This window comes from Phocoena phocoena, chromosome 16 (assembly GCF_963924675.1).
Source record: "Phocoena phocoena chromosome 16, mPhoPho1.1, whole genome shotgun sequence".
In the NCBI taxonomy this organism is placed as follows: domain Eukaryota; kingdom Metazoa; phylum Chordata; class Mammalia; order Artiodactyla; family Phocoenidae; genus Phocoena; species Phocoena phocoena.
The window spans coordinates 45,493,059-45,518,089 of NC_089234.1; the positions used below are offsets into that span (position 1 = coordinate 45,493,059).

Genomic DNA, 25,031 nt, shown 5'->3' on the forward strand with positions numbered 1-25,031 from the left:
GGGCTTCTACTCTGAAATGGAAAGGAATCATCTTCTGTTTGCTTCCTCCTCTTAACAGCTGGATGAAGCAACTAAGGCTCGGAGGATGGAGGGCAGGACCCCCAGGCATCTCCCCCCAGATGCTCATCTGCGGCGCTTCCTGGAGAGTAAGCATCCGGGCAGACCTAACTTACACTGCAGACTCCCCTGGCCTGTTTTCCTGGAGTTGACTCTTGTTTGCCTGGCATGATGAAACTGGTCTTCAGAAACAGAATTTTAAGCAGACCTTTTTAAAAGGACAAAGGCCATTTGATGGTAGTAATTTTGGTTTTGTTTTATGAAAAATGGTACAGGAGATAATCCCTGATGACAGAATGGACTGATAGCAGGGCCAGGGGCCCCTAAAGGATCCTCTCTGTTCAGTCCAGTTAAGGCGACAAATGGGCAGGGGAGTGGCTGGGAGCAGGGACACAGTGGACCAGGGCAGTTTGCTGCTCACTCCTGGCCCTCACCCCAGAGCCAGCCCATCTGCATCTCTGCCCTGGGCAGTGGTCCACAGAATGTGCCAGGAGCAGGGGCTGGCTGAGTGGCAGGCACCCAGGAGCACCTGCAGTATGCATGCCCCAGACCAGGGCGATGCAATGCCTACTCCATCAGTGTGAAGCCAGCACAAACTGGAGAGGTTTGTCTTTAAAGGAGTAGTTTTTAAATATTCAGTTTTGTTCTAATTACTCACTTCTTTTCATTTAGATCTCATGAACCCTTCTTCTGGGCTGACCAAAAAAAAAGAAACATTCAGGGCAGCCCTATGACATGAAGACTTATCACAAAACAGGCTCAAAACCACAGAAATTATGCTCGAATTGCCATTTAGCATCCATTAATTCCCACAAGGTGTTATGAAAAAGCCTCAGACCTGTTTGTCCTGCTTTAGAGTCACAAGTCCCTTTTATGGACTTGTGTCCAGAGTAGATGTCACATTTCTTAGCATATATAAGGCAGAAAGGGTTTCAGATCAATTATAATGTGAAAGAGATAATCAGGGTCATGAAGGGAAGGTTTCTAAATGAGACGTCCTTTTAAATGTCAATCCCACGGGACACACATATTACAAAATACAGATTCTCTTTTTGTAAAGTGCTTTGCTTTGCTTAGTGAATCACTCACCACCACGCACAGAGCACCACGGCCCGTCTGCTCGGGAACTGTCAGTGGTGGCCTCCCCGTGCTCTGCTTGGTGAGGGGGAAGCCTCTCCTCATGGCTAGATGTTCCCAACACTCCACTCCAGAGGGTCGGTGGGGGGACCTGCCAACTGGAAGAGGTGCATCAGGGCCCAGGCGCTACCAGCTCCTGCTCTAACCTCAGGTTTGGCATCTTATTCTCTCATTCTGCTCAAGACTACAGGCCAGAACCCAGCCAGCGCCCCATCACGGTGTTTGTTACGGGCTCTTCCAACTTCCCTTCCTGTAGACACGCTGGCGGAAGCAGAACCCAGCCGTGCACAGCTGACGTGAGGATTTTCCAGGGGAGTCACTAAGGAGGGTTTAGAAAAAGAGAAGCCATTAAAAATAGTCACCTGCCCCGTCTATGCTATTAAACGACATAAGAAAATGTACACAATTGGCAGTAAACAATTTCCTTCAGCTGTTCGCAGATGTCCAGGAGAACTACACACCCTCCACATCATCAGATGTGAACGATCTCTGCTCCAGTGTCTTCAGGTTCTGTGCAACAAGAAGAGTTTGTGTCGGAATGACAGATTCCACGTCCATCTTTATTTTCAAAGTTGGGCTCTGTTAGTGCAGATTTTTCAAAAATATTCTTCTTGCTTGTTTCTGGACAGTTTTGGACATAGATTACTCTGTTATAAGCCTTGAGTCTCTTCCATAATTGTACATACACTTTGCACTGAACGTACATAAAAAGAAGTCCACCAGTAAAGCCGATGGCCACAACCACCAATTTAGTCCAAAAGGGCCACTCTAGGATTCCTGGAAGGGAAAAAACCCAGTTAGCCTATCAGCCGACCTTATTTAAGATGTGAAGTAAATAAAACACAATTTCTGAACTTCCCATAACCATGGACTCTTAACTTATCGAATCTTGCTTCACTGCACGAGGAGTGGAAGAGCATGTCCACTCCCTTTTATCCTGCTCCATGGAGATTCTCTCTCCATGATTTGATCTCTCCTGACTGGGTTTTAAAAACTACCACCACAGCAAAAGAAACATCCAAAAAGGATGCGTAGTGCCCTCATGATTGATGCCTCCTTCCAGAAGCCCAGACATTTGAGGTCTGACTTGAAAATCAACCTTGGAATAACACCCCAATCCTAAGACCCACTGTGCCATCCAGGATCTCCTGGGTGCACCTTTCATCCTGAGCACATACCTGTTGCCTGCCCCTGCTTGATCTCCTCAGCAGTGCGGTCGATGAGCACGTACAAGGACCAGACCACACAGGTGATGGCAATGATGTGGAACGTCACGGAGCACATGATCTTCCTGCGCTCGCTGGCTGTCATCTGCAGCTTCTCCCACTGGAAAGACAACGCACAGAGCGTGAGGCTCAGGCTCATGGGCGTAAAGCGCTACGATGGGGTGAGAGCTTTGTTGGTGGTTAAGACTGGCTTCCCTCCTCCCTCCCCCTTTCCCAAGCTAGATGAATTTCCCCAAACACTCAGAGTCGCTCCCTTTAAACCATGTGGCATCAACCAGGTACCAGGCACTGGTGTTCTGTCCACATCCAACTTTCTAGGCAATGAAGAGAAGCTGGGATCAAGATGAGCTATGAACCACCACCAGCAATCCCCTGGCTGCTTATTCTGGCAAAGCAGGCATTCAGTGGCTTTGATACAAGACTATGGTTTTGGTCCTGATGAAAACAGCACATTGGCCCAAGACCCAGGTGGCACACTTTAAGTTTCCGTGACTTGCTGACTGGCATGAGTGAGGGGAAGAAGGGGGTTGATGACACCACAACACACTAGCAGATGGGTCACACTATGTCGTGAAGGTGATGGTGGAGGGCGCTCACTCTTTGGTCCTCTGCTACATTGGCAGCAACACTGTGAAATCGATGCTAAGAGTTCCTGGTACAAGCAGTCTGTGCCAGTCCCATCTCCTCTAGGAGCTCATTAATTTACTCCAAATAGCCAGATTTTCTTTTTCATTTACTGGTTTCCGAATCAGAAGAAAACACATAGAGGTAGAGAAAAAGAACAAGTGTAAACACTGCATATCCTCTGCCAGCCCTACTCACAACCTTTCCAGGTGGTTCTAGGCAGGATAAACTGAAAGTAGAGTCTTCATGGACTATCTATATTGGTCAAAGTGCTGTAAGACTCACTTGAAGAATCAGCATAGAGTAGGTACCCAAAAAACAGTGAGGCTTTTATGGGACAAAACATTTTTTAAGTAGTTTGCGCCTGCCTTCCCTAGCATCCAGATTTCTTTCTGCTATGGTGTGACACAGTATCTTCATCTGGCTTCCCTCCTAAAATGTCCCCCTGATTTTCTAAGACACATTCAGTTCAAGCCTTTCACACTCCCCTGAAATGCTCACCCTACCTTTGCGGTGGCTGCTCTTCTCCAGAGACAATCTGACCTCTCTAGAGTCCTTTCACTTCCCCTCTAAATCCTACTGATCTTCCAAGAACTGCTTCAACACCAAACATTCTATGATGCTACCACCACTCTGCTTCCCCAGAGCTCCGACCCACAATGAATACTTCCTTCTCTGAATATCTGATACGAGCGATCACCATAGAAGTTAGCACTGAATTGGCATGTTGGTGCTGTTACCTGATTATGTAATTCCCCTTGAAATTTATGAGTTTTGAGATAAGAACAAACCTTTTATTCTTCCAAACAAAACCTCTCCATATTCTGGGCACACAGACACATTGAACGGCCAATGTTTACACAGGAGGGGAGCACCGGATGAGGCTCCTTTCAGAGGAAGCACGGACATGGAACCTGAAGAGAGCTGTGTTGCATGTAATGCCTGTGGTTCCTTTCTTTTCCCATCTGCCCCCACTTCCCATCTAGGAAACACCTGTCACAGGTATACAGAAATAAATTTACCATGTTATGCTGTTCTTTGTGCTGGAGAGATACTAATCTCCACTATATGGACCTAATTAGAGGCAAAGCCTGAAGAATTAATACATACAAAGTTTAATGCTGACTAAGATGTCACAAAACAGTCTGTGGTCAAGGGCCAAATGACTGATACAGACAAGCAGGCAGTCTTAGTTTTAAGGAAAAAGAAAACATCATATGACTGAATGGACAGAAAGAGCTTCTTCCTGAGAGGAGGGACTTGGAAATCAGTACCAAAAACATGAATGTACACACCAGCCCCAACTTCTTAAAGGAGTGAACACAAGCCAACTGTGGCTCCACCCAGTCCCAGGTGCTAATTCTTCTGGGTGCTCATCTCAGTGAAGCTAAAGTACTTCCTAGGGTGGCCTCGCACATACTTTTCTCAGAGGCTTCAGCTTGGTCTCCATGATGAACTCGTACTTGCACAGCTCACAGCAGCGTGTGTCGGAGCTCTTGATCCACTGCTGCAGGCAGGTCTGGTGCACAAAGTGGAGGCTCCCTGTGCAGTGGCAGGGTGTGATCAGAGGGCTCTCGTCATCCCCTTCACAGTGACAGATCCTATGGCAGAAGGAAAGCCAGTCATTACAAGGAGGGCCACACAACAGGGAAGATGACGCTTCAGTGGAAGGTCAGTCCCCCCAAGGAAAACGTTCCGAAACAAACATCACAAAATGACTATAAGCACGAAAACATACAAACACAAATGAAAACAATTACTACAAACTAAAAATTTCTAGCTTACCGCACCAACATGGAAAGTCTGGGTGGCTTTTGGTATCAGAGAGGAAAAAATGATATAAGAAATGACAAAGCAGTCATTTTGGGTAAGACTTAAGAACTTCACTAAAAAGACGAATTTAAGGAAACATCTTCCAGAACTTACATGACATTAAAATAATCAGAGGTAAAATTTCCGTGTAAAACAAAACCAGCACTCTACCTTTCAAAAATACCAGTGACTTGAAAAGATGATGAACTTTGCTTGCTAGCTATAATCACTGACCTCACCTTCACACACCACAACTACATATTTCTGTCCTCTCTCAGAGAGTAAACAGAGAAATCACAGTGTTTCTCCTGGACCTGAAAAACCATTATAAGATGCTGCAATTTCATTTCTTTTTTCAGGATCACTCATAGCAATAAGTGAGAAATTTAAATCATTCATTATTTCTAAGGGTGCATGCAACAGGACGTAGCTACTAACCTCAAGGAACTTAACAGACTTTTGAGAAACAGAAAGGTCTTTTCCAGCAGCTGGAGAACAGGTAGGGACACCTGGCCTGAAAGGAACTGGGTTCTGGCCCAGGCCAGGCTCTCGGCTGTTTGTTTCTGTGAGAGGGGTTTCTGATCCAATTGTTAAAAGAAATGATAAGAGCTGATCCTGAGGAGGGGCCACTGGGGAAAGGTTAGAATGGGGAAGGCCTAAGAGTAGCGGCAAAAGTGAATTCTGAAAGCTTTTGGAGGCCTGACAAGGATGCTGCACCCGGGAAGATAAAAGTGGAGTTAGGACCCGGGCAGAGGTGGCTGCATCCAAGTTAAAAGGAAGGAAGGAGCTGCTGAAGAGCAGCCCTTCCCCATGCACACCGTGTCGCAGGTGGAGCGAGGGGTAAAAACGAGGTCGAGAGGGGAAGCCAATGCTTAATATCTAGACCATCAAGCTGGAAGACTGGAGATACTATTTTTTCTTCCGCTTTCCTTATGCAAAAGCTACTTATTTTTAGTTGAGAAGAGTCAGCTTGGCCTTTAATATGTGTAGCTTCTTCCTCTTTTATCATCTATGAAACTATCTTGGGACCCATGTCATAAAAATTGGTTTTTCAAATGATACCAATAATCTATTCTGGAGAAAACTATTAATCCATAATTGTGTACAACTGCCTATTCATTTTCCTGAAACTTCACATATTAAAGCAAGATGAGGCCACGGAGGTGTGGGGAGCAGAGAGGGCCAGAATGGTGGTTCTTGGCAAACCAACCTGCAGACATCCCCTGATGTGGACACGGGAGAGATGGGGGGGCCCTTTTCAGAGAGAGGGGAAGGACCATCCAGGTCACTGTCCTTTTCCACCGAGCAGAGGGGCGCCCGCAGGACCCTGCTCTTCGGTTTTGTGGATGTGCTGTCCTCAAAGACGTCATCATCTCCCGTTTCGTCGGAGAAGAAGCCCGCGCTCCCAGCCAGCCCGCTGGAGGACTTGGCGGGGTGCGGGCCGGCAGTGCAGCTCTCCAGCTCGTGGAACCAGTACAGGCTGCTGGTGCTCAAGCCGTGTGACAGCGAGAACAGGTACCGGAGCAGCCGCCGGCTTCTGGACACGGCCTCGCCATCTGCCTTCTCGTCAAGAAGCAGGACGTGCGTGCCCCCCTTGCCGGCTCCCACCTCTGAGGCCGCTGAACGATTGGCGGAAAGGGATGAAACACAAGAATGTTTGGAACTGCCAAGAGGTTTGCGATTCAGTGTTCTTTTTTCTTTCTGGTGGAGCCTGTTAATACTGAGACACGGGTCTTGAGGGAGTATCAGTTTCCCTTCAGAGCAAGTCCTCTCCGCATAGTCAAAACTTTCCAAAGCATCCGGGGCCTTCTCACCCACATCATTCAGGGATTTTGAGAACTTCAGTGTTCTTCTGGCTTTGGTATTCTTAGCAGGCTTCAAGGCCTGGACCCACTCTGAGCCATGGGAATTTCTCTTTGATGCCTGCACTGTGTCTTGACAGGCAACTGTCACAGTGAGCCCTTGTGTCAGAGGACTCTGGCAGGGAGGAGCTTTCAAGACAACAGCAGACTGCACGGGACTGTGGTGACAACACTCAGAAAACACTGCACTGGAACTGCATGCAGAGAACAGTGGAATAAAAGCACAGAAAGTAAAAACAATTTTAAAAGAAAACAGGCATCAAAGTGAAGAAATGAGACTTGCGCGGTACCTGGTGAGCAAACAGCACATAAAACCAGGTTGACTGTTTAGAGCAGAGGCATATGGAGAATCAAGAACCTGCAGACAAGAACGCTCATTCCCGAGATGCACATGAACGACCGCAGCACGTGAAGCAGAGCATTACCTGCAGATGTCCTGATTGGAGGGCGTGACAGAAGTGCGAGAGAAGGCAGACACTGGAGCGGATGCCACTGAAGAGCCCCCAGCCTGCAACAACACACCTCCAGTCAGTTTTCAGGAAAAGCCAGGGAACTGCAAACACCACCTCCTTGTGAATGGCAATGGGTCTGCCGCTGCCCATTGCTCAGTGAATAGCACGTATTAGGTCCCTACGAGCCAAGGTAAGAACAAACCAAGCAGCACTCTTCTTTTCTCAGATGAAGGTAAAGTGTAGCCAAGAAATATTTGAGACTCTGGAACAGCACCATCAACCTTCTGTATATTCAGTGGTCATTTATCTTCTAAGCATCTAAACTTAATTCGTTCATACATAAATCAAGAAACCAAGCACCGTAAGTACACGCAAATGCAAAAGAAACATGAGGCACCTTCCCTGCCAGCTCTGCTGCCCCCACCCAGCACTCTTTAACCTGGTACCTGGGATCATCCTCGTTGAGGCTGGCAGAATGTGAGAGCCACTCCTCCCTCACCACCTGGCAGTTGGTCCACGAACCCTCACTACCCTGCCAGCACTCTTTATACAAAAGGGAGATTACCTGAGCACAGGGCCACCAACCCAGAGCTCAACCCCAGGCCCAGGAGGGGGCTGAGCACAGAATGCTCCCGAGTCCTAATCTTGGGATTCTGTATTGAGAAAATTATCAAGAACATGTAAATGTGGAAGAAAGTATAGCAAGAGGTCATGAGATAGAGCAGGGGCTCTGAGGGGTCGTGAACAAGCCAAAATTAGAGACCAGTCTGGGAGGGTGAGGAAGCACCACGATGGGAAGAGAAGTGGAGGAGAGAAATAGGATCAGGGAGCACAGCTGGGCTAAGGGTGCATGACCACTACTAGAGGGTCCCCCAGCCTCCCACTCCAGCCTCTGTGGGGCCCTTGCCAGGCCTCATCAAGACTGACTCCTGAGATTCCACGGCCCTCACAGCACCCTGTGTGTTCTTCCCCGCTTAGGACAGATATCCTGAGGGACAACTCAAGGGCCACAGGGAGACAGTACTGTGGGTCTGTTATCAAGAGCAAGCTGACATCTCCTCCCTGCCCTCCCCAGGCCCACTCCAGTGGCCCTCAGCCCTGCTTCTTGATTCTGGAGAGCCCACCTGGCTCCACGCTTGCTCAGTGTCACCCCCAGGATGTACTCTCATCCTGGCACTCCAGCTGTGGGACCACAGACTTGCATCAGCCACCAGGACAGCTCTCCCCACCTTGCTGCCTCTCCAGCGAAAACACCAGCCTGGGAAGAGCCAGAGAGAACTGGCACTCTGACTGAGATGCCCACTGGACGGCTACTCTTGCTGCCCAGCATGGGGATGATACATCACTGTAAACCCAGCTCAACCTAAAGAAGCTCGATCCAAGAGGCTACATGGTATCGTGCTACATGTGTATGCTAGAACGATGCAGCATTACTCAATGAGCACATCTTCTGAGTCACCAGAGAATCCACACTTGCCTTCTAGCTGAATGTGCACGTGGACGTTGCGTATATTCTCCATAAGAGCGCTGCTGGTCAAATTTCTTAAGAATCTAAAGTTTATTTGGAGCCACGAAAATGACATCCCTCCAATAACCTTGCACTACTTCGTCACGATTCTTTCTAAAACAAATTGTGTGTGTGTGGGGGGGTGGCAGTCTCAATATTATGCTGCTATGTTCCCACTGCACGAGCTACCTCTGCTTTCTCCTGTGCCCTCCTCCAGGCAGCCACCATGGGCTCCTCTCTATTCTCCTGCGGTGAGCACACAGGGCCTTTACTGTTAGTCGCTGCACGGAGGCAGGCTTAGGAGAGCCACACTAATGTCCCCAGCTCCTACAGTCAGCCTGCTCTCTGATGTTCAGCCCTAGCCCCACTCTGAGATGGGGAGCCTTCTTGAACTTCTTGCTCCCCTCTTTAACTTGTGAGGGTGACCAGCAGCTCTGTTCAGCACCTGTAGGCAAGGCCACAAGCTGGTCATGGTGTAGAAAAGTAAGCGTCGCCACCACGCCTCCCCAAGTAGACCTGGGAGGAAGGGAGGACAGGAATGTAGGTTCACGTCCTTGTCCCTCATTGCTAAGAGGTCAGCTCTCCATCCTCTAGGTTGCTGGGTCAAGCTTAGTCGCTTGGACTGAGGTACAGAAGGAAGCGCCCTCCCCACGTGAGCAAGGGAAAAGTACACTGCTCACCAAGAAGACGAGGGCAATACCTAGTTATCTCCCTCCCTGTTACATTCTAAGGACAGGAGCCGCTTGAAACCACGTGTACTTTCCTGTATTCTGAAGGGAAGGCAAACCCTGTGGAAGGAAAGTGGGGTCGTATCTGGAGAATGAGGCCCTCCCAGGATCAGTGTCTTTGAAAGGAGGCAGGTCTCAGATGGGAAGCTGAAACCAAGAGAAAATGGCCTCTCACTCCTGTTCTGAACCTCAAGTAATTCATGTGAGAACGGGAAGTCCGGGGTAACGATCACATTAGCACACATCTGTGCTGGCAAGGCTCAGTGGTAGGAGGGAGAGCCTTGGAGCAGAACAAAACCTGCACCGAGGAAGCAGCCGGACTATCCACACACTTGACATCTGTGATCCCTTCCCCATGAGTTTCCTGTCTCAGGTGTGTCACGGGGACTCACACAGAGTCGTGTCTGTACTTGCAGCAGACTGGCAGGCCTGCAGGATGGCGGCAGCCCCAAGCCCCTGCTCTGTTTGGGAAACAGGAACAGCCTCGGCATCCTCTATCTGTGCTCCTGCCCTCACTTCATCCTCTCTGATCCCACAAAGAACATCACAAGACACTTTCAGCAGGTAATATCCAAGCCTCAACAGGCCTCCCAATAACAGAGCAAAAGTCTCCCTTCTTCTTAGATCATGAGGTTACAAGGGAAATTTTAAAATCTACTTACTGCTGTTTTACATACATACAAACCAACAAATGCCTTATCCAGGCTCCTTCTCCTTAAGAGCGAGAAAATGAGTAAGATTCATGGGGCCATCACAGTCCCCGTAGAGGTTCCTTCTGTCACCAGCTAAAGAGGAGTACATGCTGAGAGTTCAGGACCAGTCCCCGCGCAGAAAGATCATCAAAGCACAGCGACAGCAACTTTAGAGAGCTTAACTTGTTGCTGGTATCAGGCCGAGTAAAATCTGTCAACCTACCAAGGAGGATTTAAAAGACTGGCCTGATCAACAATGCCAACGACAAAATGAAGCCAAGTGCTGCAAACACAGTTCCAGGGTCCAACCAGGGAGGTCAAGACAAGTCAAGGGGCTGGCAGTCCCCTCTCAGAGGCTCGGGCCAACAGCTCCCCAGCTCCTCCTGAGAGCAGAGGGCAGGGTGACATTCAGGAGGCTGTGCTGGCTCAAGGGAAAAGGAGACTCTATGCCCCCCGCACAAAGCCAGAGAACACCCTCTCCCCTCCATGAGGATCAGACCACACAGGACTCCACATTTACTGACAAAAGGTGTAACTGTTCATAACGAGAAAATTCATATGTGTTGAGAAAACTTAAGCCCTCTGTTCCTGAAGTTCTTTGTTGGTTCTCAAACAAGAGACTTTCCGGTCATGAAAAAGAATGTAAAGCAATCTCATTACAAAAAAATTTTCATAAAAATCCCCTCTTTTTAAGATGTTGTCATCAATTATGTCAAAACAAACCTCTGGATTCTGTCTAGGCCTAAATCCCAGTTGCTTTTATTTCTTAGGAATGACATGTTTGTTTTGCTGTCCTCAAGTCACTTAACGGTTGCCTTTCCTATCAACCCACTGTTTTAAATTATTTTATCAAGACTGCCAAAAACATATAAGGAATAGAAAACTTTCCATGTATCCCTGGTAGAAGCTGGCATGCTCCCACCTCTGTTTCCCTTTAAGAGAACTTACTGCTATTGGGAGGCCTGTCATAACAGACTCACCAAGCAGAGTTCTCAGTCTGTGGCAGGAACTTACCAATTTGACACTGGAGGGGACTTCCTCCCTGCAGGACACCAGCTGTACCTTCCGTAACCCTACCCTTCCCCGCCTGCTTTTTGCTTCACTTCCTTCCCTTGCTCCCTTCACTACGTTACTTTCCAACCTCCCTCTCAGCCACTTCCTCCTCCTCCCCTATTGCAAAACCCCACTGGGCCCTTTTTCATTTACCAGCAAAGCTACATTTAAAACATTTTGCTCCCTAACAAGAGTGAATCAGTCCATCTGATCTTCATCAACAAGTATGGGGCCACAAGAAATGGTCTGGTTGGGCTTGTTTGCTTTTAAGCCAGAAGGAACTTGAGGAAGGACTAGAGAAGGAGGACAAGATGCAAAGAGGGCTCGTGTTTACAACGGACCTCAAATTAGATTTATCAAATCAATGACTTAATCAAAAAATGGGAAAGGAAATACAGATGGCTCTTAAAGCATCAGAAGATGCTTGACCTCTCTCACAACAAGAAATACAAATTAAAGCTCCAGTGAGAAATACCATCATCATCAACAACAAAGCGTTTAAAAAAAATCAAATACCCATGTTGGCAAAAGTATGGGGTAACAAGCATGCTTACACATCGCTGGTGGGAAAGCAACCTGGTAAACCTCCCTCCTAAGATGGCAATTTTGCTGAGAATTACAAATGCACGTGCACTTTGTCCCAGCAACTCTTTTAGGAATTCATCCTCACACATATGCAGGAAGAGGTTTGTACAAAACTGTTTGTGGGAGCAAAGGGTTGGCATAACCTCATTGCCCGTGGGCTCGTATCTGATTAATACTGGTACAACGATAGAAAGGAACGTGGGCAATCATTAGCAGAAGGGAAAGCTCATTATGTGCAGTAAGGGGTATATGGAGGGAGCAGGCAGAGAGGAGAGCCACACCATGCATGCTGGCACGTGCAGACTATCTGTCAGTGGCTCCCAACAGTGGTTTCCTGTGAAACAGGGAAGGAGAGCAGGGACCCCAGGCAGGAGGGACACGGACTTTTCATGAAGACCCTTTCCAACCTTATACCCCTTAACCATGAACAGGTATTTCCTAAATACAAATTTATTTTTAAAGTAACACGAGACTGAAAGTCTAAGAAGTACAATAAAACTGCACAACCAACTGTAATGATTTTCCAATTCTGGAAAAACCGGTAAAGAAATTGATTTCATGGGTCATGACCTACATTTTTAACAATGAAATAAAATAGATGTCAAAGTGCATCTGACATGATGATTAAGTCTTTGGGGGAACTTTTTCTTTCAGTTGTGTGTATCAATGAGCTGAGTTTCAATGTAAACACTATTTCTTACAAAGGATTATGGTCCACATAATTTGAAAGTTATTGCACTACTGTATTTCTACCAAAAAAAGTAACAAACAAAAATATCAAAATAAGTAAAAGAAAAAGAAGATGGCTAAATCAAGAAAGCATGTTAGGGACTTCCCTGGTGGTCCAGTGGTTAAGACTTCTCCTCCAATGCAGGGGTTGAGGGTTCGATCCCTGGTCAGGGAGCTAAGATTCGACATGCCTCGCCACCAAAAAAATCCCAAAACATAAAACAGAAGCAATATTGTAACAAATTCAATAAAGACTTTAAAAATAGTCCACATCAAAAAAGAATCTTAAAAAAAAGAAGAAAGCATGTTACATTGTCAGCACAGAGATTTTGAAAGTGAAGGGCTCTGACAGCTATCAAGAGAGAGGTTTTTCCTCTACAAAGATGGCATTTGCCACCTGTATTAGATTTTTATTACCATGTTAACGAATTACCACAAACTTAGTGGCTCAAAACCACAAATGTATCATGCGACAGACAGCGTGATAGGACCCTCTGCTCAGGGTCTCCCTTCTTTGTGGAGGCTCTGGGGAAGAATGCACTTCCACGTTCATTCAGGTTGCTGGCAGAAGGCAGTTCCTAGCAGGTTTAGGACTGAGGACCTGTTTACTTGCTGGTTGTCAGCCAGGGGCTGCCTGCATTCCCCATCCATCCCTCCCCATCTTCAAGCCCACTCTTGCTTCCAATCTCTGCCACCAGCCAGAGAAAGCTCTCTGTCTTTAAGAGCTCATGTGATTCCATTAATACAATGATCTCATCAGCAATGTCTCATCATAGTGATAGGCTCTGGGCATCAGGGTGGGACATCTTTGGGGGGCCATTTTAGAAATTCTGCTTACCTTTACTTTCTGCTCAGGAGGTTACTAAATGCTACCGTGCTCCTGTCCCCAAACCAAGAGAGAGTGATTGGGTCCTTACTGCTGCTCAGCAGGCCTGACTTCATATAATAAAGCCAAATAGAGTCTCACTTGGTGTTTAGACACTGCAATGTACAGACTGAGACTGCGTTTCAGCAAACCTTCTGCTTAGTGCAGAATTTCCTCTGTGAAAAGAAATGCTTCATTAAGAGAGAATCTGATTTCTAAAAATAAACACCCAGTTGTATTCAACTTCCAAAATGATCTACAATTAAAGAGGAGAGACCAGTTCTGTGGCTGCTCTGATACACACATGTTGACTCCTGATGAAGGGCTGGGCCAAGAACAAGCTTTCACAACAGCAAATAATTGAAAATGACCGCTACAAAAGTCAATATAAAATACGTACAATACAGAATTCATGGAGGAGAGTGTACAATAAAAACCACTGAATTCTAAAATGATTTCCATTATAAATGACTCTCAGCTTTGTCTAGCAAGTAGCACTAACACTGAATTCTTTTCTTCGGTGCCCTTTTAGAGAGAGTTGGAATTATGTGAATGATAATATGCCCCCAGCATAAGGAGGGGCCTATGTCACAGCACTGCTACAGGGAAGACAACAGCTGAAGGGACTTTCTCATGGCTCATCTTACAAAGCAGGTCTTTAAGCTACTGTTGGGAATATTGCAAACATAACTTGTTTTCAATAAATTACGTTGAAGACAATGATTTCTGAGCAAAGATGGCTTCACATTCCCAGAAACTATAAGTGTAACCATATAAAGGCCCCCAAACCACCAGAAATACCATGGTGAAAGGGCTGGGTTTCTGAGTTATTTAGTAATCAAAAGGACCCTTTTACTACTACAGACTTCTTTTAAATATTTAATTTTTTAAAATAAATTTTTAAAAATAAATATATGTTATTTATTTATTTCTTGGTTGCATTGGGTCTTCATTGCTGCGTGTGGGCTTTCTCTACTTGCGGTGAGCGGGGGCTACTCTTCACTGTGGTGCATGGGCTTCTCATTGCGGTGGCTTCTCTTGTTGTGGAGCGCAGGCTCTAGGTACACAGGCTCAGTAGTTGTGGCGCATGGGCTTAGCTGCTCCGTGGCATGTGGGATCCTCCTGGACCAGGGCTCGAACCCATGTCCCCTGTATAGGCAGGCGGATTCTTAACTACTGCACCACCAGGGAAGTCCCTAAATATTTAACTTTTCAAATATAACTGAAATGTTTTTTTTTTTTTGTGGTATGCGGGCGTCTCACTGTTGTGGCCTCTCCCATCGCGGAGCACAGGCTCCAGACGCGCAGGCTCAGCGGTCACAGCTCACGGGCCCAGCCGCTCCGCAGCATGTGGGATCCTCCCGGACCGGGGCACAAACCCGTGTCCCCTGCATCGGCAGGCGGACTCTCAACCACTGCGCCACCAGGGAAGCCCTGAAATGCATTTTTATTTCCAATCATTCTTTGAGAAAATTCTGAGGTGGTAGCAAAAGCACTGGTTTTTGACTCCAAAGTCCTCAGTCTGTGTGTGTTCCTGGGTCACTCCACTAAGCACACCACCTCCCAAGAGCACACCACTTGGAGCAGGAATTTAATCATTTAAAAATCAGGTCAATAATTCACAGGGCTACTATGAGGAGCAAATAAAGTCAGAGATGCAGAAATGTGACACACACCATTCTTGGAATGTCTCCACGGAGAAGAAGGTTTCCAGGTGGACTACTACTGCTTGATGGTCTACAGAGTAAACCTGCAGGTATATCTGTGATGAAATGCCCCCATTCCAACAGAGGCAACCACTGTCCACTCACTGGGATGAAAAAGGTTTCTGCCCAGGCTACTCACCTGGCGGTGAACCTTTGGCCTGGGAGAATGCGACTGACAAGGAACACAGGAGACAAGAAAGGTGACCCCAAACTTAATGTTAAGGCTCTTCCTCTAAAGCCAAATGTGTTAGGTGACAAATGAAATCAGTTACCTCTTTAAGCACACACCCTCCCCGACCCACAATCTAAAAGAAATATTCAGAGACCTGCTTGAAACCCCTTTGCTGGCCCCAACGCCCCAAGTCCAGCCTCCCTCTCTGCTCTGCGACTCGGCATTTGTCACCGAGCACTCCACAACCTCTTGCTCCTCCTGGGGATGCTCCCACACCCCACCCAGCACAACTGGCTGTTCCTCAGGTTTCTCCTCAAAAAGGGCTTTTCACCCCTATTATTCATTGTCCTTGTACTCTGTTCATTTCTTTCCTGGCACTTGTCAAGGTTTATAAAAAGATGTTACTGGAACAATATGTTCACCAAGAAGCTGCTGCTGTTCAGCCTTGCACAGTGCCTAGCACACAGGAGGTGTTCAATGAACACTTGTTGAATAAATAAAACAAGGACACTCTGGAGTAACTGTGTCTCTTTTAATATGTCTAAAACAGAGGTTCTCAAACTTGTTGGTCTCAGGACCCCTTAACACGCTAAAAAAACGGAGGCCCCCAAAGAGCTTCATTCTTATGTTTATTTGGGTCACATCAACCAAATATTAGAAAATTTTAAAACACAAGACCACCAGCACACATTCCATTAGTGTCAGAGAGAAGATGCCACCTTGCATGCCACTCAGTCTCTGGAAATTCCACTGTACACCTGTGAGAGAATGAGAGCAATAAAAGCAAATAGTGTCTTCGTATTATTATGAAACCGGTTTTAACCTTCTCCCTCTCCCTGCCAGGAGATCCAAAAGCAAACTGAAAACTGCTGGTCTAGAGTTTCAGCCAAAAATTAAACTGTAACCAGTCAGAAGGCTATAAAAAAAGAAAAGAAAATATGGTCAGTCAATCTTTATAAGAGGGGAGCCAAATAGCAAGACACTGACCATGGAGCTCCATCAGGACCCAGAGTGAAGCTATGTGGTGTTCATGACACACGTGAAGCAGGCTGTTACCACTTGATGCCATTCAACTCCACCAATTCGTTCTCCTTGTTTCTACTGCATGAAAATAAGTCTTTTGTCGTTGGGATAGTTGTTTTCTTCAGTATAAATTAAGAAAGGCACATTCGCCTTATACTTAACCCATAGGTCTGAGTAACCTAAGTCTGTCACTGGTTAACTCTGTATTCAGAAACAGAGAGAAGCAGGCCTTGGTCCTGACAATCACACCAAGGTGTGTGGCCAGCAAGCCACCATCCTAAGGCTGTATTTACATCTGACATGTGACATTCTGCTGTATCTCATTCCTACCTAATGGCAACATTAACTAGAAAATATTCAAGAGCTCCAGGAGAGTCAATGCTCAAATTCATTGAGATTTGCTTGCCAAACAACAGAACAGCAATAATTTTAAGTGCTCGTTAAACATGTCCAATCTGACTTCTACCCAGGAACACTTGATTAACCAGAGGCAGGCACATAATGTTCATGGTATCTGAATAAAATTATGCAGAGCTCTAAAATACTCTGCCAGGTACCACTCTTCAGCAACTGCTGGAGCTTAGTGAACCTGCTTGGCTGCAGGGAGGAGGGCACCCATGCTCCAGGCTTCATGATGGATGTCTAGCCTGCCACTGCCATCACCCTGTGGTAAGTGCTGCCAATCATGAACTTGTTCAAGAAATTGTATCATCTGGACCAAATCCAATTCCCCAGGTTGAATAAGAATGCTTCCCTCAGCATTCTCAGTAAACTAACGCCATGTCTGTGTGCTGCCCTTTCCCGCACATAAGGCTCCCTTGACAGGTATCAGCAGAGGCTCAAGAAAGCCCAGCCCCCTCAGTGAACCTGGCCTAGGCCAATTCCTTTTATCTTAAAAAATTCTATTTGGACAGAGTGAGTTTAAGCCGCCTCAGGGAATTCTAACCTTCCTCTAAAGGGTTTTAGGTCAAAGTACAGTGGTCCTCACTGGAATGGTCCCAACCAACACAGCCCCAGGGTTTACAGGTACCTTGCAACTGGGTGGCCATGACAGCCATCACTCCCAGTGACCAAGGCTGCAAATACCTGCCTTTCATCTTTACCTAAAGAACTGGATTTCCCAAGAAGGTGACAAACCAGTTTTCTACTACAGTTTAACCCCATTCTGGCCAGCTCCTTTTTACCTTTTATGTCCTGCTTTAAGTATCCCCTCCTCAGCCATACCTTCTCCGAGCAGCCCTTTTAACTTCGGTTCCTCATAATTCTGTACCTTAGCCCCTTTTCTTTCACCTTCATAATAATTCTGCCTGCGGGTATTTTATGGCACTCTGCTTATTCCTCTCTTCTCTGTTTAGTTCAGCATTCAAAGCATAATGTCTTGCACACAGTTAAGTGTTGGACAAAATCTGAACTCATGCAATACTCCTAAACGCTGCACTGGGCCTCCTTGTATACGTTACAACTGAGGATACTTTATGCCGAGTGATGAGACAGCTTGCAGGTGGTGGGCAGTGGTGGTACAACACCCCTGGACAGGGAGTCACATCATCTCACCCTAACATGGCAGGCCTTCCAGGAGTAGCCTCCGTGATCACCCAAGTCCTCCGAAGGCTGTGTCAGTATCTCGCTGCATTCCCCCCACCAGCCCGTGTTCCAAGTCACCCTGGGAGTGAAGGCCACCTGTCAGCCAGGGGCTGAACATCACTCCTACAGCAGAGACCCTACCTCTAGCCCTTCCCCTCTCTGCACCACACAGCCTCCCAAATCCCCTTGTCTGTCAGAGCTCTAGTTCACAAAGGGCAGAATCAGGACCAGTGGTGGGTGATAGAATAAGAGTTTAGGCGACACATCGAAAGAACATTTCGTACTAGTTTTTTAACAGGAGCCTAATGCAGACTGCAGGTGACTGACTAATGTGAGCACAAACTAGCCTGAAATCCAGCTAGAGGCTGAGCTGGCAGGAAAAGTCTCTTGACAAGACAGCAGAGATCTCAGGTAGCATAAAACATGTCCATGGTCTGAACTTTCTTTGTATCTTCCATCTCAAGTGTATGAAGCATCTGCTTAAGTATGTTTGCTACACTGAAGATAAGTGTTTTACATATCTTGGCCTAAAAGTAGCTTCAAACAACAGGCCCATTTTATAAATACAAGGAAGAACTGCATTTTCAAAAACTAGTTATCTTGGGCTTCCCTGGTGGCGCAGTGGTTGAGAGTCCGCCTGCCGCTGCAGGGGACACGGGTTTGTGCCCCGGTCCGGGAAGATCCCACATGCCGCGGAGCGGCTGGGCCCGTGAGCCATGGCTGCTGAGCCTGCTCGTCCAGAGCCTGTGCTCTGCAACGGGAGAGGCCACAACAGTGAGAGGACCGCGTACTGCAAAACAAAACAAAAAAAAACTAGTTATCTTGCACAGCAGTCCTGCCCTCTGTTCTGCAGCCCCATTTAACTGGTTCATGCCTAACATACTTAAGGAGGCTCACATTTTACAACAAAATTCATGCTGAGGGGATCACTGGGAAGTTAGTGGTGTGAGCACACAAGACTCCCCACTCCTGAGGTTTTCTTTTGATCCCAGTTAAGTGTGCAGGAACTCCTGCTGTGGAAATGCAATAGACCCAAATCTTCTTTCTGCTCTGAAAACTTTGAGGCTTTCACAGTACCCCTGTTTCTAAGAGTGTGGAAGTGTGGAGCTAAAACTTCTTTTTCAGAAAATTCCAACCCTGCCTACAGGAAAGCTCCAGGTCAGCGGCCTTGTTTGTTTTGTTCATCATTTTATGCTAGCACCTAGAGCTCAGTGCCTGGCATAGAGAACACACAATAAAAATGTGTGCAAGAAGGAAAAAAGGAAAAAAGCCAGAGTTTTGATTAGATTTCTTAATTTTCACCCCCAGGTGATATTTATCTTAAAGCATATACAGGCATACTTCGGAGATATTGTGAGTTCAGTTCCAGAGCATTGCAATAAAGCAAGTATCGCAATAAAGCCAGTCACACAAATTTTCTGGTTTATACTATACTGTTTAGTATACTAAACAGTATACTATACTATACTGTACTCCATTAACTTTGAAGTAACATTATAACTAAAAAAGAAAGTACATACCTTAATTTAAAAATACTGTTGAAAAATGCTGACCATCATCTGAGGCTTCAGCAAGTCGTACTAGTACCATCAAAGATCACTGATCACAGATCACCATAACAAATATAATACTACTAATGAAAAAGTTTGAAATATTTAGTGAATTACCAAAACATGACACAGAGACAAGAAGAGAGCAAATGCTGTTGGAAAAATGGTGCCGACAGGCTTGCTCAATGCAAGGTTGCCACAAACCTTCAGTTTGTAAAAAGCGCAATATTTGAAAAGTACAATAAAGTGAAATGCCATAAAACGAAGTCTGCCTATGGTTCTGTCTTTGATCAGTAATGACATAATAATAGCTACCATCAAGGACTATCCTGACCCAATCAACCTAAGATCACCAGGGTTCAACCAAGTTTGACAAGAGTCAGTTTACTGACTCATTGCAATGAGGAAGCTGTCCCATGGCTCCTTGCCAACATTATCCCTAAGTCTCAGAGCAAGCCTGAAGGTTGTATAATTACCCTAATTTTACTCATCAAGAAATTAAAGTTCAGAGGAGTATCCTTCCGCAAAGTCACATGGCTAGAAACCCTTGTCCACCTAACCCTCTAACACCCTCACAGAGCAACTCAGAAGGCCCATCATGCTCCAGGCCTGTGACAAGCCCAACAAACGTTCCTCTAGACGTTGTAAGCCATGAGTTTACAAACTTTTTTAACTATAGGAGGAAACTTTCCTTCAAATAAAATCTTACTAAAACCATAAACAAACAAGAAACATATATCTGAGGTACAGGATAATAACATCCTTCAGAACTGCTCTTAGCCATTGGAGCAAAGCAATGAGTGCTACTGTGTGCTTTTAAAATGTTTAATTCAACTTAACCAGACAGGCCATTTAGATCTATGCCTTCTTACTTTTCTCTATGCTTATATGTTGGACAGCTCCTTCAAAAAGTAGTAGGGCAAAACTGGCCATTTTACTAAGACAGTAATGATCTACCACTACACAGTTCTACAGCTCCAGCATTCCTGGCTGAAGGAACAGCAAAAGAAAAGAAAAGGAGGTTGGAACAGCAGAGAGTATTTGGTGAAAGGTATTTATATGAGGCGGCTGAAGCTACCCTCCACTGGTCTGGGGGAAGGTCAGGTCAGCAGTGAACCAAGAAGCACTCTGTAAATGGCCTTTAGGCACACTAAGCACTGTGGACTTTTCTTTTCATGCAAAATTCAGCGGCAGAATGACATGATTAGATCACGAGTATGCCTAAGAACAGATGATTAACGTCTTAAAGGATTTTCTACATTCTACTTTTAATTCAAAAGTATATTATAGAGTGATATGAATAAAAAACATTTGGCATATAATGTCACTGTTTATTTTAGAGAAATTAAGAGGCCTGAGACAGCAGAATAGGTTTTGCCACACTATTCAGATCTTCCTGTCAGGATCTGACATAGACATGATGCGAGAGAAAATCCATCTTTGCAAGGAACCTTCATAGACACACCTGTATGGACAACGGGTAGGCTAGAGCCCGTGTCTAGGCTGAGAGATGAGCAGTGCATGGGAGCAAGCTCACAGCATGGGAGACACCGTCTGCTGGCTCTGGGGTCACCCTTAGCATCTGATGTGCTCCCGGCAGGCTACTCAAGTGACTACCCCACAGGTGTATCAGGTGCTGTTTGCTGCCGATTCACCCCTCTGCCCTCCTTTTCCTAGCCACGTTCCAGCTGGCGGGGGTCTTATGATCCAGTTCTGGCCAGTGAGATGTAAGCAGAAGTCAGGCAGCTGAGGGGCGTTTCTGGGAAAGCTTTTGCTTTCCTGTTGAAAAGGGTCACTCTCAGCTGACAGACCACAGCCAGGGTGCCTGGAGGTCCAGCTCCCACCTTGAGATCAAACATGAGGATGACAACGTGCCAAGGAAGGGGGCACAAAGAAAGCGGAAGGAGTCTAGATCCCCGGCAACATCTGTGAGCACTGCGTCAGCCCTGAACCATCCGCCTCCAGACATCTTGTCATCAGAACAACAGGAATCTATAGTTATTTAAGTCAGTAGAGTTGGTTTTTTATTACCATCAGGCAAATGCATTCCTAATTGAGGTGACAGATTCTCTGGTGACTCTCTGAGATTTCTTTTACCTGAAAGTAAACAATTTCTACCGGAAGAAATGGGGTTTTCTCCTATCAGTCACTCCCCCCAACACAAATCTAGAATTGCCTCACTAGAAAAATATAACTGCTATATACCTCACATGGTCCCAGAGCGGATTAAAGTAATGAACTGATAACTTTATGTCTTTAAAAGAGAAGAGTGTAAACACATGCCAGGTATAAGAAATAAAAAATAACATATTTCAGTAGCACTCTACCTTAGAAATGTTACTTGAATGACTCATGGAATGTCCCAAAGTCTTCTCATGCTGCAAAAAAACCAAACAGGTTGTTAAGTATCAAGCTTTGATTAAAATGGGCAAACAAGTAATTGAACATAACAATCCTACTAACAAATCATTCCCTCAACTAGAATTTGCTGTGCACAAACTATTATGCACCAGGCCAGCTATGAGATACTGAAGAATTTGGCAAAGATGAATAAAACAATAGTCCTTGTCCTAAAGGAATTTATTAACAAGAAAAGAACAGGAATTTGGAACTAACTGTAAAAATAAGACAGCAGCAGTAAGTATCTTAAGAAGCATTCAAGTGGAGGTTCAGAAGCAAGAAGCTGCGTGTTCAGTTGTACACCATGTGGTCCACACGATGAGGAGCTGCTATAAGATGTGGAAGGGGAAAGCAGGACAGATGACCCCACCCAGGCTGTCTGGCTGCAAAGTGCTGGGTACTCTGCAGGGATACTGCACAGCTCACACCTACTCCCTCAAGCCTGTTTATCCTCCTGGGTTAGAGAAATCTGAGAGTCCTGCCAGCCTCCTCCGTCTCACACTCCTCCACCTTCAAGTCACAAAGTCTTAAAAACAAATTCTTCCTCCCTAATGTCTCTCAATCTCAAATCCCATCTCCATTTCTACTGTCAATGCCTTCATTTATGTTCTCTTCATTTCTTCCTGTAATTCTACCTGTTCTTTCTGCTTTTAAATTGACCTCCCTGATACACAATTGTTACAGACTGAATTGTTAACCTCCCATCCCCAATTTATATGTTGAAGTCCTAACTCCCATTACTCACAATGCCACTACATTTGGAGGTGGGAATCTTTAACATTGTAACTATGTTACAATGAGGCCATTAAAGCTGGGCCCTAATCCAATATGAATGGTGTCCTTAGAAGAAGAGGAAATTAGGACGCAGATATACACAGAAGATGCAGGGAGAAGATACCACCTATCTACACATTAAGCAAAAGGGTCCACAGGAAAAACCAAACCTGCTGACACCTTGTTCTTGGACTTCTAGCCTCTAGAACTGTGAGGAAATAAATTCTTGTTGTTTATACCACCCAGTCTGTGTCTGTGGTACTTCGCTATGGTAGCCCTAGCAAACGAATACAATAATATTCCACACTATAAACTTCTAAAAAAAGCAAATGTTCCAAATGTAAATTTGAGTTTTAAAAATAATAAAGTAACCTTCCCTGAATCCACTCAGCCTTGCTCTAAATCAAATGAGTTAAATAAAAAAGCTATTACAAATGGAAGAGATGATCTTAACGTGTATTTTTAAAATTATCTATTCTCGTTTTCAGTTCACACACCATGCAATAACCATGGTGAAGATCAGAGAAGGTTGAGATGTAGGTAAAATTCTTTGATCAGAAGGAAGTACAAAGGCACTGGTGGCTCATTTAAAAGCTCCTTTGAGGAAGAGCTGATTCCATTCCACCAAGGCTCTCCTTAAAGAAAGCTGGCCACCAAGAAAATTTTGACTTTCTCCTTCCTCTCAATCCACCAAATCACAGACTGCCTTGACTTCTGTACGCCTGGCTCCTGAACACTTGATATGACTAAAATGATGATGAAGAAGTGTTTCAAGACCTCCCAAGTAGCCTGCAGTCAGCACGTGTTTTGGCAATGTTGTCTTCTTTGTCTTTATAGCAATGTGCTTGTGTAATTTTGGGAATAATTTTATTAAATTCTCCCTTACTTTATAAATCTGAGCAGGAATAGGAGTTCAAGTCTCTTAAATGTAATACAGTACAGACAGTGCTATTAAGTGTTTAGTCTCACAGTATGTTTCTTGGTCTTTCTTAAGTTCGTCAATTAGATAGTTATAAAGGAAAAGAAAAAAGTATAAAGTGTGTTCAAGGTGTTGGCAATATATCACCAAAATCTACCTCTCTGGGAAATGAGTCCCTCTGTCCACAGAAAAGGTAAATTTATAATCATTCAAGTTTCATTCATGAGTCAAGAACGTACTGGGGACAAACATACGGCACTGCTGTGAATCCAACTTAAAGGCTCATCTGCTGGTGATTTACTACTAAATTTTAATTTAGTCTACTAAATTAAAACAAAGATACCATATGCTTTGGATTATTTGTACAGAAAACCAATTATAACCACTATCAAATTACCTGCTACCTTACAAGAAATGGCCATAACACCATCTGGAAATCTACAGAAAAGTTCTGAGCAGCAATAATTCACGTCCTAGACCTTCCGACATTCATTATTCCGTAAAGAATGGTACTGAGTTAGGGAGAAGCCTAGCTGTTAAGCTAGGTAACATTATAAATCCAGACTGAGATCTAAAGGTTGCTCTTTACTTTATGAACTTGAGAAATAAATTTAATGATGTAATAAAGCCTTTATTCTGTCTTCCTTGTTAGAACAATTCAATATTTTACCTGGTAAAATCAAACAGCCAGCCCCAGAAGATACAGATGTTTTAAAGGCTGAAAGCTGTCAATATTTGGTATTGCTTCTCCACTACTTGGTAGGAAAGTAACAATTCAGTTTCAAAAGATCATATATTTGGGGTTTTTTTCCTTAAACACTGCTACACTTATTTGGGCTTACTGAAAGGAAGCAAATCCCAGGACTCATTCAAGTCAGTTTCTCATTCATTCCATACTTATTTACTATGCAACTGCCATTTACAAACAACTGTTATCAGTCACAGAATACCGACAAAAATAAATCTAATTCCTAGGCCTGTGCCAATGTTAACATTACCACAGAAGTGCCTTGAAATAGTGTTTCAATGAGGAATGTACATCTAGGGAAAAGGTGAATGACATAAAAAAAGCACATACGTAAATTACATCAGGTAGAGTGGGTGACACCATTCTCTCCTACAGTCAGAATGTCAAGTTTCCCAATGAGAAGAGGGAAAGTTTGCCAAACATCAATGTTGAGAACTGGAACGAGGCATAACAAAGAGAAAAAGAGTTCCAATCCAGTTCAAGCTGAAATTAAGCTTCAATGCCTAAGTGATAAAAACCCTGGCAAATTATCTTCACACAGTCTCTAATACATTCTGTCACTGCTCAGTGGGTCCCACCATCCCGTAACCCTGGGAGAGACGAGAGCCTCACTGCACCCTCCTTCCTCAGAGGGCATGGAGATGTCACACTGCTATACCACACACCTCCCTCCCTGTCTGGCTCTCATCTCCACATCTCTTTATGGACTCTTTTTGTCTACATTAAACAAGAAGCCTCCTCGGAACACAGCTCCATGCCCTCTTCTCACTTGTTGTCTTCCTTAGACCAGTCCTTCTGAAACTTTGTGCACTCGAATTACTTACGG

At 45.2% G+C, this 25,031-nt stretch overlaps 1 protein-coding gene across 2 annotated transcripts in view; it reads right to left on the reverse strand.

Annotated features, from left to right (window-relative positions):
- Positions 1 to 1,666: 1,666 nt before the first annotated feature.
- Positions 1,667 to 25,031, reverse strand: part of MARCHF8 (membrane associated ring-CH-type finger 8) — a 59,368-nt gene continuing 36,003 nt past the window's right edge. Inside the window, exons 2-8 of one of the 2 annotated variants that reach the window (XM_065894466.1) lie at positions 21,692 to 21,742; positions 8,026 to 8,047; positions 7,144 to 7,210; positions 6,067 to 6,912; positions 4,465 to 4,645; positions 2,373 to 2,520; positions 1,667 to 1,971 (exon numbers count right to left, since the gene is read on the reverse strand). In XM_065894466.1, the coding sequence (XP_065750538.1) occupies positions 1,667 to 1,971; positions 2,373 to 2,520; positions 4,465 to 4,645; positions 6,067 to 6,912; positions 7,144 to 7,210; positions 8,026 to 8,047; positions 21,692 to 21,742 (1,620 nt within the window). The remainder of the gene's footprint in view (positions 1,972 to 2,372; positions 2,521 to 4,464; positions 4,646 to 6,066; positions 6,913 to 7,143; positions 7,211 to 8,025; positions 8,048 to 21,691; positions 21,743 to 25,031) is intronic. The other variant, XM_065894467.1, reaches the window with a different exon arrangement.